Consider the following 15,123-nt stretch of genomic DNA (forward strand, 5'->3'; position numbering starts at 1 on the left):
AACTACATGTAAATTATTCTTCCCATTTTGGGGAAGGAGAGCATGAAGTTTGAATTAGTGGACATATGAAGACTCAAGTGAACTCTAGATTATCTAAGATAAAAAATGTGGTCTATAAATAGATTGTGACTCTTGTTTTGCATGGCAGGATTGTTTATTTTATGAAAGGTCTCATGACTGCTTTCTTTTAGGGTAGTTTACTACCTATATATGCTTCCTGTATTTTATTTAAGAACTAGAGTAATTAGAACAGCAAAAGGAATGACTTTCATAGAACACATCTGAAATGAAAAGCCAGTGGTAAATTATACCTATTTGTCATTCAAGTAACTTGATAGGATCACGTTGTTTTAAGTTAGATACAGCTATATCCAGGGATTGAATATGTTTTACAAAACACATTACATGGCATATCAGCTTCCTGTTGGTGTGTGTTCTAGTAATACTCAGTAAACATTAAATGACTGTTAGGCAACAGGCACTGTTCTAAGTGCTGAGGATATAAAGAAAGGTAGAAGACAATCTTTGCCCTCAAGGATCTTACAGTCCAGGGTGGGAGACAATAACCAAGTTACTATGTGCAAACAAGCTGCATCTAGGATAAATAGGAAATAACAGAGAGAATTGAGGGGCATTGAAAACCACTTGTTGTATAAGGTGGTATTTTAATTGGGTCTTGGGTCTTGAAGGAAGCTAGAGAAGTCAGGGGGTGAAGATGGGGAAGAACATTCTAGTCAAAGGGGGAATAGCCAGTGAATATGTCCAGAGTCAGGAAATGCAATTACTTGTGAGAGAAACAGGAAAGGGGCCATTGCAACTGGATGACAGAGTAGTAAATGGGGTGTGGGGTCTAGATTGTAAGAAGACTGGGAAGGTAGGATGGAGTGAGTTCTTTGACTTTGAAGGGCTTTGAATACTGAATAAGGGATTTTATATTTGATCCTGGAGGTGAGTGAGAGCCACTGGAATTTATTGAGTAGGGAAGTGACATGTTCAGACCTATATTTTAGGAATATTAATTTGATAGCTAAGTGGAGACTGGACTGCAATAGAGAGCAGGCCATCCATCAGACTGTTGTAGTAGTCCAGGTGTGAGGAGGTGAGGGCCTCAGTATCAGAACAGAGATAAGTCATAGTTGAAAGATGTTGCAATCATTAGGCTTTGGCAGCATATTGAATGTGGGGGCGGATGGGCAAGAGTGAATCTAGAATAACACCTAGTTTGGGAGCCTGGGTGACTGGGAAGGCAGATGATACTCTCAACGGTAATAAGAGAGGTTTGGAAGAGGGGAGGGTTTTAAAGGAAAGATCATGAGTTCCGGTTTGGATATGTGGAGTTGAAGATGTCTGTGGGATATTAGAGATGTCCAATAGTCAGTGAGAGATGAGAGTCTAGGAGTTAAGAGACAAGTTAAGGCTGAATAAGCAGACCTGAGAATCATCATCATAGAGGTAATTGAATCTATGAGAGCTGATGAGATCACCAGGTAAAGTAGTATAGAGGAAAAAGAAAAGAGGCCCCAGAAGAGACCTTTAAGACACCTGTGGTGGGCATGACCTGTATAAAGATTTAGCAAAGGAGACAGAAAAAAATAGTCAAATAGGTAGAAGAAGAACTAGGGAAGAGCAGTGTCATCAAAAAATTAGAAAAAGAGTATCAAGGAAAAGAGGAAAGAATAAGAAAGGTGAGTATTGAGAAAAGGCCATTGGATTTACAACTAAGAAATCATTGGTAACTTTGGAGAAAGTTTTAATTAATTGATGAAGTTGGAAGCCCGATTGTAGAGAGTTAAGGGAAAAGGGTGAGGAAAGGAAACAGAGCGCCTAATGTAGATCTTCTCAAAGAATTTAGCTATAAAAGGAAAGATAATTATGGGATTATGACTAGTGGGGATGTGAGGATCAAGTGAGAGTTTTCTGAGGATGAGAGAGACCTGAGAATGTAGGTAGTAGGGAAGAAACCATCAGACAGGGAGAGACTGAAGATCAGTGAATGGAGGTGATAGAGGGGGCAGACTGCTGGAGAAGACGGGGAAGAAAGGGATCGCTTGTGCACGTAGGTGGTTGCTTTGGCAAGAAAGGCCACTTCATTATATCAGACGGAAGCAAAGGAGGAGGGCAGAAGGGTGATTGATGTCTGACAACAATATGAACAGAGGGTGCTTTTGGTGAATAACCTCATTTTTTTTGAGTCAGATATGAAGCAGGGTTCTCAGCTGAGTGGGTGGAGGGGCAGGGGAAACTGGAAGATCTGAGTAGGGAGAAGGTTTGGGAGAGCACTGAGATGAGTGAGATAATTAGGGACTTAGGATTTATACTTAACCTCAGTGTGACAAAATGTATACTCAGCAGAATTATTTTTTTCTTATGTGGTTTACTGAGTCTTAACTTCCTGCAGTGCAAAATGATTTTCAGATTGTGTCTGGGCAAAGCATTTTGCTCTTTTCAAAGTGTTTTGTGCTCAGTCAAAATTGTGATAGTCATGATTAGTTTTACAAATACAAAGTTCATTTGGGAATTCTTCATATCCAAACCAGAAGCTTTTTTTTTCTTGTACCAACAACTCTACAAGAAATAGAAAAAACAAGTTTTTTTCTTAAAAATACATGGTTTTCAAATATTTCTAATTACTTTCAAAAATAAAGTATGCTATTCAAACTAGGGGAAAAAAAATCCAAACGCACAAGTTACAGAACAGCTGCTGGTTCTGCGTTAGTAAAGGGAGTTTTCTCCCCCAACTCCCTTTACTGATGAAATCATACATTTGGAAAAGAAGTAGTTATTGTAAAGTCTCAGTTTTTTGAAGTATGTGATGTAGAATATATTAATCTAATTGAATTTCACCAGAACTCTGTTATTAGTCACTTGAATCATGAGTTACATGATTTAACAGGGTCCTTAGTAATAATATGGGGATTTTAGGACTATTTAGCCCTATCAAGGGCTGATAGCTTGAATTGACTATTACACTCTTAGTTAATCCTAGGACTGCTTTGTGTTCATTTTACTTTAGTCATAAAAAGTTGTTAGACAATCTCCATCAGTAATAGTTCAAATTCTAATGCTCCACGAAGCTGTAATTGTAAGCATCTACATTTACCTCAGTTTCCCATATAGAAATGTTTTCTACAGCTAGTTGAAAAGTATGCCTTCCTCTTTCTGTGCCCTGAAGCCAGGTGTTTCATTAATGTCTCTTCATCTGTACTTGTTAAGTCTCCTTAGGACATTAGTGCTCTAGTCTTTATGGGACTATCTTCAGAAAGGATACAAATCCCCCCTCTTTTTTTCCTTTTTAAAAATTGCCTTATGTCCTTTCCATTCAGATGTTTAGCCTGTTTTTCCTTTTTCATCCTCCCCTTAGAGAACAGCCTCTCTAGAACTAAATTATCAAGACTGTGGTATCTCCTTATCTCATGGTTTAAATTTTTTTCCCCCCAAGAGAATTCATCCTTATTGGGAGGAATAAACCTATCAGTTTTATTTATTAGTCCATCCTATCCTTGCATCGACATAAAAAGAGGTGTTTATTCAGAAGTTTTTGTGTGGGGGGGGTGGGGGGTGGGGGGAGTGGGATGGGGGAGGGGTCATGGTGGTAGTAGTGAGAACTCTCCTACTTAACTTTTTTTTTTCCCCAGATATAATTCTAGTTCACATTTTTTGGTTTTATTTTTCTTATTCTTTTCAGGTAGCTGACATGTTGTTGGAGCTGTGTGTTACAGAGTTAGAAGATGTTGCTACCGACTCTCAGAGTGGTCGACTCTCTTCCCAGCCTGTTGTAGTAGAAAGTAGCCATCCATATACTGATGATACCTCCACCAGTGGCACTGTTAAAATACCAGGTACTCAATAAAATCACAGGTATAAGAAGTGGGAATAAATATTACCTCCTCAAATTATGTAAGTGACTATACTGTAATTATAGCTTTAAAAAAAAAAAAAAGGGAAGGTGCAGCTAGGTGGTGTGGTGGATAGAGCACCAGCTTTGGAGTCAGGAGGACCTGAGTTCAAATTCGGCCTCAGACACTTGACACTTACTAGCTGTGTGACCCTGGGAAAGTCACTTAATCCTATTGCCTAGTGAAAAACAAAACAAACAAACAAAAAATGGGAATTTCTATAGAACCCTTCTTTGAATTAACTAGCAAATAAAGTCCTTAATCCAAACTTTTCATTTTATGAATAAGGAACAGATCCTGAGAGTTTGAAGTGACTTACTTAGTACAACTTATTTAGTATGATTTATCAAACTTTTTTTTGGTTGCTCTGAGAAGAGAACCACTATTTAGAGCCTAGAAATCTTAAATTAGCATGTTATGTTTTATAATTCTCACTTTTAAAGCATAATTTACATAGCTTACCTTATAGGTAATTTTAATGAAAAGAAAGGAAAAAAATTAGGGAAATTATGAAGAAGGGAACAGAGGGCAAGATTGCCTGATATATGAGAAAACAAGACTAATCTTTTCTCTAGAAAGCTGAAGAATAACCCAAACCTGTTTTTAGATGTAATTAAATTATCAGTTTAACTTTTCATCACTACTTTGGATTTACATTTATTATCCAGAAACCATTCTCAAGATTGTTCTAATCTGCAGAATTTATTGATGGTTTCTTATCGTGATCAACTGTTGAGTCATTTTTTTTTGAATTTGAAATGTCAGTTACCAAATTTTAAAAAAATCACTTCTAGTTCATTAACAAATGTTTTTAGAACCTGTTGTACAAGGTGTAGGATGCTACCAGACTTTATATGCTTAGATAATTGCTGGACTAAACATTAATTATGCTTATTCCTCCTCTCTTACTGTATTTATTTATATTCTGTAATTTGTTACTTTGTAACTGTAATTTGTTGCTGCTTGTTAACATATAAGGCTAACAGAATTTACTTATTATTAAGATACTCGCTTTATGCAGAGGAGGAAGCTTGCCTGTTTACTTCCTGTTCCAGAAAACATAGTAACACAAAGTAAATTGGTAACATTTGGTCAACGGTATTTAGTATCTTTCTTAGAAGAAATGCCACACAATTAATGTAGTAGCCTTTTATTTTCCAGGTATCAAATGTTTAATTTGAAGTTTGAGGTCGTTTCTGTCAGTGATGCCCTAAGTAGCAAAGTAATAATGCCATCTGGTGGTAGAATGATATTTAATGTTTTGTGATATTCATTCATTTATTTATTTTTATTGTGAGTCAGGTAGTAATTTTTTTGGTGGGTGTTTCATATTAACTTTGTTTCTTAAAAAACTCATGTGGGCTCAGTACATTGGATTTAGGATCTTTTAAAAGATGGGTTATAAAAATGTTATCAAAAGACTGTTTATTTTCAGTTTGAGGTATAGAATAAGCCTTCTGTTATGTTTTATTTAATTTGCCATTAGTTATTACATAAGCTAGTTCACCCTGAGGAGTAAAAAGGTTTGTGCTTTAAAAGGGTGCTAAATGAATATGCTTTAAAATTTAAAAATAAAAAATGTTTTAAAAAAAGCTAAAATATGCTTTAAAAATTTGCTAACCATAAATAATTTAGCGTTTTTTTGGTGGGAGGTGTCCTGTAATGATGAAATTGAGTGAAAACGAAGCTTGAAAGAAATAGGATGATCAAAAGCTTTCTGAATTGTCTTTGTCCGTAACTCTTATCGATAGCTTTTTGAGATACTGATTCCAGTTTTCTGATTTATTAGTCTCCTTTTCTATTTGATTTTACTGCTTATCCTGGTACACTTGCTTATTCAGGGCAGAAATCATAATTTTTCATCTTTTTAATGCCCTACAATATCTTGTGTATTTTTGGGGGGTGATAGTCCATACTTGAATTTACCGATGTCAGGAATTCCTACTGTAGAAACTCTACTAATGCAGAGAGGAGACTCTTAATAAATGTTTGTTGAGTTAAATTGAACAGATATAGTAATGATCCATTATAGATGCATGGAGCTTCTGGATTTGGGTTTTTTTCCCCTTGTTTCACCTAATAAGAAAGAGTGGTAATATATGAAATTTATATTTTTTTTGTCCTTTTTTTTTTTTTTTTTTTTTTTTGTTCTTTAGGTGCTGAAGGACTCAGAGTGGAGTTTGACCGACAGTGTTCTACCGAACGGCGTCATGATCCTCTGACAATAATGGATGGTGTGAATAGGATAGTTTCAGTTCGATCAGGTGATCAAAAAAATATTAAACTAAATTATAATTGCTTTTATTTTATATAAAATAGTATTACAGTTTAATTAAAAAAATGTTATTGGAAAATACCTAAGTTGAATAATTAAGCCATTTTCTAGGTTTTTCAAAAATTTTTACTTAAGGTAGCTATCCTGTACATCAAATACTCATTGAAATTAAAGCAGGTTTTAAAATAAATTGATAAGATTATTATTATTTTTTTAATTTTTTTTTTATTTTTAGTTTTCAACATTTACTTCCACAAGATTTTGAGTTCCAAATTTTCACCCCATCTTGCCCCTCCCCCCACCCCAAGATGACATGCATTCTGAATACCCCTTCCCTTAGTCTGCTTTCCCTGCTATCTCTCCCCCCCTTCCCCTTCTATTTTCCTGCAGGGCAGGATAGATTTTTGTACCCCATTTCCTGTATTTCTTATTTCCCAGTTGCATGTGAAAACATTTTTTTTAAAAACGTGTTTTTTTAAACTTTGGGTTCCAAATTTTCTCCCTTCCTCCCTCCCCACCCACCCTCATTGAAAAGGCAAGCAACTCAATGTAGGTTATACAGGTGCAGTTATGCAAAACACTTCCATAGTAGACATGATGTGAAAAACTAACTCTATTTCCCTTAATCCTATCCCGCCCACCCATTTATTCTGTTCTTTCTTTTGACCCTGTCCCTCCTCAGAAGTATTTGCTTCTGATTACCCCCTTTCCCAATCTGCCTTCTTCTCTATCATCCCCCTACTTTCTTGTCCCCTTCCCCTCCTATTTTCCTGTAGGGTAAGACAGATTTCCATACCCAATTGAGTGTGTATGTTATATCCTCCTTAAGTCAAATCCTATGAGAATAAGATTCACTCATTTCCTCTCACCTTCCCCTGGTTCCCCTCCACTGTAAGAGCCTTTTCTTTTCTGTTTTTTTTTGTGAGATAATTTACCCCATTCTACCTCTCCCTTTCTCCTTCTCCTAGTATAATCCTCTCTCACTCCTTAATTTTATTCTCCAGATAAGACCCCTTCATCTTCAACTCACCCTGTGCCCTCTATCTATCTATCTATCTATCTATCTATCTATCTATCTATATACATACATATAATTTTTCCCCTCCAACTACCCTAATACTTACAAAGGTCTCATGAGTTATAAATATCATCTTTCCATGCAGGAATGTAAACAGTTCAACCTTAATAAGTCTCTTATGATTTCTCTTTCCTGTTTACCTCTTCATTTTCCACTTGAGTCTTGTGTTAGAAAGTCACATTTTCTATTCAGCTCTGATCTTTTCATCATGAATACTTGAAAGTCCTCTGTTTCACTGACTGACCATTTTTTCCCCTGAAGAATTATACTCAGTTTTGCCGGGTAGGTGATTCTTGGTTGTAATCCTATCTCCTTTGCCCTCCGGAATATTATATTCCATGCCCTGTGGTCCCTTAATGTAGAAGCTGCTAAATCTTGTGTTATCCTGATTGTGTTTCCCCAGTACTTGAATTGTTTCTTTCTGGCTGCTTGTAATATTTTCTCCTTGACCTGGGAACTCTGGAATTTGGCTACAATATTCCTAGGAGTTTTCCTTTGGGGATCTCTTTCAGGAGGAGATCGGTGGATTCTTTTAATTTCTATTTTGCCCTCTGGTTCTAAAATATCAGGGCAGTTTTCCTTGATAATTTCTTGAAAGATGATGTCTAGGCTCTTTTTTTGATCATGGCTTTCAGATAGTCCAATAATTTTTAAATTCTCTCCCCTGGATCTATTTTCCAGGTCAGTTGTTTTTCCAATGAGATATTTCACATTGTTTTCTAATTTTTCATTCTTTTGGATTTGTTTTACAGTGTCTTGATTTCTCATAATGTCACTGGCTTCCAGTTGCTCTATTCTAATTTTTAATGAAGTATTTTCTTCAGTAAGCTTTTGGACTTCCTTTTCCATTTGTCCAGTTTTGCTTTTTAGGGCATTCTTCTCTTCATTGGCTTTTTGGACCTCTTTTGCCATTTGGGTTAGGCTATTTTTTTTTAAGGTGTTATTTTCTTCAGTATTTTTTTGCGTCTCCTTTAGCAAGCTGTTGACTTGCTTTTCATGATTTTCCTGCATCACTCTCATTTCTCTTCCCAGTTTTTCCTCTACTTCTCTTTTTTGCTTCTCAAAATCCCTTTTGAGCTCTTCCAAGGCCTGGGACTGATTCATATTTTTCATGGGGACTTTGAGTGTAGGAGCTTTAACTTTGTTGTCTTCTTCTGGTTGTATGTTTTGATCTTCTTTGTCACCAAAGTAAAATAATATAGTCTGACTCTTTTTATGCTGCTTGCTCATGATCCCAACCAATTATTTGAGTTTTAAACTCTTTGTTAAGGTTAGAGTCTGTTTCCAATGTGGAGAATGTATTGTCCCAAGCTTTGGGGGTTTGTACAGCTGTTTTCAGAGATTCTTCTAGGGACCTGAAAAGTGTCAGTTCTTCCAAGGTGGTATGATAAGGGGCGAGGTGTTTCCTCTCCACTTCCACAACAAGCTCCACCATGCCAGTGCTCCTCCTCGCCAGCACTCCTCCTTGCCCCAGGACTGCCCCTCAGAACTGTGACCCATATCCAAGCACGGGCAAAGCAAGAGATTCCTACCTCACTCCTGGCAAAGAGATCCTTGCAATCCCCCTCTGATCAGCCACTCGATTCCCCCTCAGCCTGTGGGCCAGAAGCTCAGAAGCCAGTTGCTGCCCTTGGGGCGGCTGACATCTAGCTTCTTCTCACCGCAGTAACAGACTTTTCCCACTGGCCTTCTAAGTTGTCTTTGGCATTCATGGGTTGAGAAGTCTGGAAATCGCCACAGCTGCCTGCGATTCAGTTCTCTGAGGCCTGCTCCAGGGTCGCTGTGGCCTGTGTGCCCACGCCAAGCTGTGCTCCTCTCCCAGCCTGGCGCGATATACCTTTCCGATCAGCCATCCAGGTTGTCTTGGCCTGGAAATTTGTTTTACTCTGTTTTTTTGTGGGTTCTGCTGCTTTAGAATTTGTTTAGAGCCATTTTTTGTAGGTGTTTGGAGGGGTTTGGGGGAGAGCTGTAGCAAATCACTGCTTTCCCTCCACCATCTTGGCTCAGCCCACCGATAAGATTCTTATTGATAAATGAATGACAACAATACATTTTCATTATAAATAATATGTTTTCAGTGAACTTAGTATCCCTTCAGATGGCCATCTGAAATATTCAACAAATAAAAAGGAATGATGGGAAAATTTAGCCAATTTTGTTGAGTGAGAACATTTTTAAAGAGAATTTTTGTTTTTTAGTTCAAATGCTAATAAAATGTCAATATTTAAATGTCACAAAGTTTTTAGGATGTCTAACATACTCTAAAAATAGAATATCTTTCTCTCTTACAATGGTTGTATATTTATGAGAAAGTTATTTGATTTAAATTGTTTGGGGAGTCAGATTCCATTTTATTTAAGATTTTTTCCTTTTTTTTTCCCCCAGTTTGTTTTTATAAGCATTTATCATCTCTCCCATTGCCTCTTAGGATTGAACAATGTATAAAAAAAAAGGAAAAAAGAAAACCTTCATTAACAAATATGCATAGTCCAGCAAAACAAATTCCTTCATTGGTCATGTCCAAAAATACATGTCTCTTTTAGCATTTTAAAGCCTGATATATCACTTTTTTGGCAAGAAGTAGGTAGCATGTTTCATCTTCAATCCACTGCACTAGTGTTTTATCATTGTATCAAAAGTTTTAAAATCTTTCAAAGATATGCATCACTTGTAAATTCTATTTGCAGAGTTTAATTAGTGAAGAATTTTTATAGTGTATATGGTAATTGTAAAAAATTATTCTCCAAGTTATAATATTCATGTTTGATTTCTACTTTTAGCAGTAGAGTTTTTGGTTTCTTTGTCTAGTCTTTTTGGATTGTACTTCAGTGAATGCAGACTTCTGAAGTTACTAATTACTATCCCAGTTTTAGCTTTTTGGAAGCCAGATCCTTGCTGGATAGATACACTTGCGTGCGTGCTCTCTCCCTCTCTCTTTCTCTCTCTCTCTCTCATTTCCTTCCTTCCTCCCTCCCTCCCTTTTTCCCTCCTTTTCCTCTCCTCTCCCACCCTCACTTTCTCTCTCTCCCTTTCCTCTTCAAAGCTATGGACTCAAGATGATTATATTAATGTAAAACCTATTTGTTTATTATTTCATTTTTTAAGGTCGAGAATGGTCTGACTGGTCCAGTGAACTTCGAATTCCTGGAGATGAATTAAAATGGAAGTTCATCAGTGATGGATCAGTGAATGGATGGGGTTGGCGATTCACTGTCTATCCCATTATGCCAGCCGCAGGTAAAGCAGGATGTGTTATATTAGAAATTATAGCTTAATTTGAACATATTTCGTGGGATGCTGGTATTTTAATATTTATTTAAAAGTAAATGTGTATTTTTCTTATTTTTAGCAAATTAATTTTCTTAACATAGTAATTTGAGTGCTACCTTTACATCGTACTGTGATGGAAACTATTTAAAAGAAATCTAACCAAGGAAATATTAATCAATTACGTATTGTATAATAGAAGGTATTCTAAAGTTTTAAGCTTAAAAAAGAATGGGTTTGAATTTAAGCTTTTATAGTTTAAAACTGTAGTCAAACTTTCATAAAAACTTGTACTTAAAATGTTTTTTTTTCAAGTTATAATGTGATAAAGATTATGGCCAATTTAAGATTAAAATGTTTAATATAGGCAATACAGCTTCTTAATTATTCTGATTTTGTAGCAGTACTAATTTAATTCTTGGTTTTCATCTTTAAATGCCTAGTAAAAAATGTGTTAAACAGATGGAATTTTAAGTTGCATTATTGTAACTTCTTCAAGCACTAATCAGTTTGTAATTATTAATCTTACAGGCCCTAAAGATCTTCTCTCAGATCGCTGTATTCTTTCTTGTCCTTCAATGGACTTGGTCACATGCTTGTTAGACTTTCGATTAAATTTAGCTTCCAATAGAAGTATTGTTCCTCGACTGGCAGCATCACTTGCAGCATGTGCTCAATTGAGTGCTCTAGGTATGTGTAAAATTTACATGAGTGAGCATTTTCTTAGTTGGGGATAATGGCTTTTTAAGCCTCAGATTGATTCTTGTTTGTTGATTTCAGCTGCTGGTCACAGGATGTGGGCCCTTCAAAGATTGAGGAAACTGCTTACAACTGAATTTGGACAATCAATCAATATAAATAGGATACTTGGAGATAATGATGGAGAAACAAGAACCATGGTAGGAAGATTTCTTAAAACTACTAAAACTTTATCTGTCTGGATTAATCATTAAATGATGTAAGTTAGGAAAAGAAATGAGAAATTTTAGAATGAGAATAACAAGGATTTGAAGCTTGCAGATATCTTCATACCACTCTAAACCAACTTCTAGCCAAGTTGTGTCAAAGATTCATGCATCTATTTTCCTACTCTATTACAAGATTTTTTTTTAACCAGACCCATGATTTTATTTGCATAGGATTCCCAGTGAAGGACTTTCTCTACCAGTTTAGGATAGTCATTCAGTCACTAAGTATTTACTGATTAAGTTCTTACTGTATGCCAAGCATTGTGCTGTGGGCTAGGGAAACCAGGAAGAAACAAAAGCAGTCCCTTCCTTCAAGGAGCTGATATTGCAGCAGGGCAGATAACATGTACATAAATCAGAAGATAAATACAAGATGGTTGGAAGCAGGAGCCTTAGAAGGGAAGGCACTAGCTGATGGAGGTAACAAGAAAGAACTTGCTGAAAGTGGAGCTTGAACTGAGTTTTAAAGGAATCCTAGGGATTCAACATTGGTTGCCTGGGGTACAGCAAAGGCGTGGCTCATTGTCTGTGACCTACAAATAGACCTATGTAGCTAGATCACTGAATATGGGAAGGAGAATTATATGTTAAAAGACTAGAATGTTTAAAAAAAAAAAAAAAAGAAAAGACTAGAATGATAGGAAGGGGAAAATGTGAGAGCTTTTAATGACTGAGGAATTTATATTTGACCATAAAGGTAATAAATAGTCATTGGAATTTACTGAGTAGCGAGTTGACATGGCCAGACCTACATTTTAGGAAAAGCACTTTGACAGCTATAAAGGGGATGAGTTGTAGTATAAGATTTGAGGCAGGAAGTCCAACTAGGGCGCTACTGAAATTGTCCAAATGAGAGTTGGTGAAGGTCTGATTAGGGTGGTAGCTGTAAAAATACAGAAAAGTGGATGTGTGTGAGAGATTTTATGGAGAAAATTGCAGATGATTAGATATGAGTGGTAAGTGAGAGAGAATCTCTTGATAAAACAGGTTGCATCTGCTCTGACAGTTTTGGTTTTAACAGTTGTGTGGGACACTGAGAAATTAAGTGACTTCCGTGGGGTCACATAACTGGACACATGTCAGAGATAGGGCTTGAATCTTGGTCTCCTGACTCTGAGGCCTGCTCCCTATCCACTGTATCACACTACTTCTTATACTAAAAGATCACTATTTTGTGTCTTAAACTTCCCACAATTAACAGTGACTAAAATTTCACTTATAATGAAATATAGTTATAAGTTTTCAGTTAGAAGTTACTAATAATTTATCTTATTGTCCATGTGATCTATACAATTTCACAGTGACTAGATTGCAGTTGTCCAAGCAGAGCCATGTTACATACGCATTCATTTAGTATACCATTGTAGTTTTTTTCACTAAGTATTTAAGCAGTCCAGTGCTTCCTGATTTGGTCATGTTAGGTAAAATCAATTGCTGATAACAATGAACCTCATCCTTCTCACTTAAAAAAAATCAGAAGAGATTTATAAGCCTGAGAAGGAAGGATTGCTCCTAATCTACTTTTTTTTTTTCTATGAAAAGGACTCCAAATAGAAAGTTGTAAATCCTTTTATCTAAGGTTCTCTGAGCGATTTCTATTTCCTTATCTGACTTTTTTTCACTGACCTTTTGTCATTTTTATCTCTTCCTTCCATACCCATTTGATAAGGCTAACTAGCATTTAATTGTTTTTATTTTATTATTTTTATTATTTTTAGGGTTTTTTTTATACTTTTTGGTGAGGCAATTGGGGTTAAGTGACTTGCCCAGGGTCACACAGCTAGTAAGTGTCAAGTGTCTGAATCCAGATTTGAACTCAGGTCCTCCTGACTCCAAGGCCAGAGCTCTATCCACTGCACCACCTAGCTATTCCCCATTTAACTGTTTTTTAAAGTATAGGATGAATAAATGAATGAATGAATGAAAAAGCATAAAATATTGAGTGCTTGCCTGGTGCCAGGTGCTGTGCTATTAATATTACATTTTGATATTGATCCTTAGGCATCAACTATTTCAACAGTTTGAGTTCCAGTATGTGTAATGATTAATTTATCTCTTCTTTTTTCCTCATCAGAGTTTTACAGGTAGTGCTCTAGCAGCTTTGGTAAAAGGTCTTCCAGAAGCTTTGCAAAGGCAATTTGAATATGAAGATCCAATTGTTAGAGGAGGCAAACAACTGCTCCACAGCCCTTTCTTTAAGGTAGTATTTTTTAAATAAGTGACATAGAACAAGTTGAATGGGACAAATATAAAAAAATAAGCCAAGTGAAATTTAGTATGCAGCATTTGACATTTTTTCCATGGTGATAAACTTAGATATTAACATTGGAGCTGAAAATTATTCACCCTCTCCTGCCTCCCATTCCTCTTGCCCCTCAAAAAAAAGAAAAAAAAGGATGATAGTGGATGTAATAGTGATGTACTTTAAGTTCTTGTAGCTTTAATTATGGATAACTTTTTTGTTGACATTTTTACAAATACATTGGGCTTTAAAAATATGTGATAGAATTCAACCAGTAGAACTATGCCCGAAGGGGTATAAAACTGTGCATATCCTTTGATCCAGCAATGCTACTGCTAAGTCTGTATCCCAAAGAGGTTTTTTAAAAAGGGAAAAGGACCTATTTGTACAAAAATATTTATAGCAGCTCTTTCTGTGGTGTCTAAGAATTGGAAATCAAGGGGATGTCCATCAACTGGGGAATGACTAAAGAAGCTGTGGTATATGATTGTGATAGAATATTATTATACTATAAGAAATGACAAGCACGATGGTTTCAGAAAAATTTGGAAAGACAGTGATACAAAGTGAAGTGAGCAGAACTTAACAGGATTTTAACAGGAGAACATTGCACATAGAAAGTTGTAAATACAACAATTTTGTACGGTGAAGAACAGTAAAGGACTTATCTATTCTCAGCAATACAATGATCCAAGGCAATCCCAAAGAACTTATGATGAAACATGTTATCAGCCTCCAGAGAAAGAACTGATACTGTCTGAATACATACTGAAACATACTATTTTCTCTCTCTCTCTCTCTCTCTTTCTCTCTCTCTCTCTCTCTCTCTCTCTCTCTCTCTCTCTCCCCCCCCTCCCTCCCCCCTCTCCCTTTCTCTCTCCCCCTCCCCCTCTCCCTGTCCTTCCCTTCCTCCCTTTCTCCCTCTCTTCTCTCTGTTTGAATCTGCTTTTACAAAATGACTAATATAGAAATGTTTTATGTGAATGCACATGTATAACCTGTATCGGATTGTTTACCATCTCAGGGAGAGGAGAGAGGAAGGGATAGAATTTGGAACTCAAAGCTTTTAAAAATGTTAAAAATTGTTTTAACATATAATTGGGAAAATATTATTTAAAAAGTTAATTCAACCAGTAAATAGAAGAGGATATTCTGGGCCTAGGTAAAAAAAGAGCAAAGGCATTAAGACAATGTATGGGTTGTATTTTTTGGGAGCTGAGTGAAGCAGAGAATAATCCTTGTTGGCTGGGGCATAGACTATGTGGAAGTAATGATATGAAATAAGTTTGGAAAGGTGGTGTGAGAGAGACAGAATGCCTCAGAATCTTGAAGACCTCTTTTCAAGTTTCGCCTCTGACACATACTAGCCTGTGTGGCCTGGGTAAGTCACTTCAGTG

The 15,123-nt window shown here is 36.3% G+C and overlaps 1 protein-coding gene across 1 annotated transcript in view; it reads left to right on the forward strand.

Moving 5' to 3' along the window:
- Positions 1–15,123, forward strand: part of HERC2 (HECT and RLD domain containing E3 ubiquitin protein ligase 2) — a gene marked incomplete at its 5' end in the record, with an annotated part of 200,575 nt that overhangs the window by 141,221 nt on the left and 44,231 nt on the right. Inside the window, 6 exons of the mRNA XM_027856650.1 lie at positions 3,686–3,839; positions 6,053–6,160; positions 10,355–10,486; positions 11,048–11,206; positions 11,297–11,415; positions 13,559–13,684. Coding sequence (XP_027712451.1) covers positions 3,686–3,839; positions 6,053–6,160; positions 10,355–10,486; positions 11,048–11,206; positions 11,297–11,415; positions 13,559–13,684 — 798 coding nt within the window. The remainder of the gene's footprint in view (positions 1–3,685; positions 3,840–6,052; positions 6,161–10,354; positions 10,487–11,047; positions 11,207–11,296; positions 11,416–13,558; positions 13,685–15,123) is intronic.

Source organism: Vombatus ursinus, unplaced genomic scaffold (genome assembly GCF_900497805.2).
Source record: "Vombatus ursinus unplaced genomic scaffold, bare-nosed wombat genome assembly UNPS02011591.1, whole genome shotgun sequence".
NCBI classification, from domain to species: Eukaryota; Metazoa; Chordata; class Mammalia; order Diprotodontia; family Vombatidae; genus Vombatus; species Vombatus ursinus.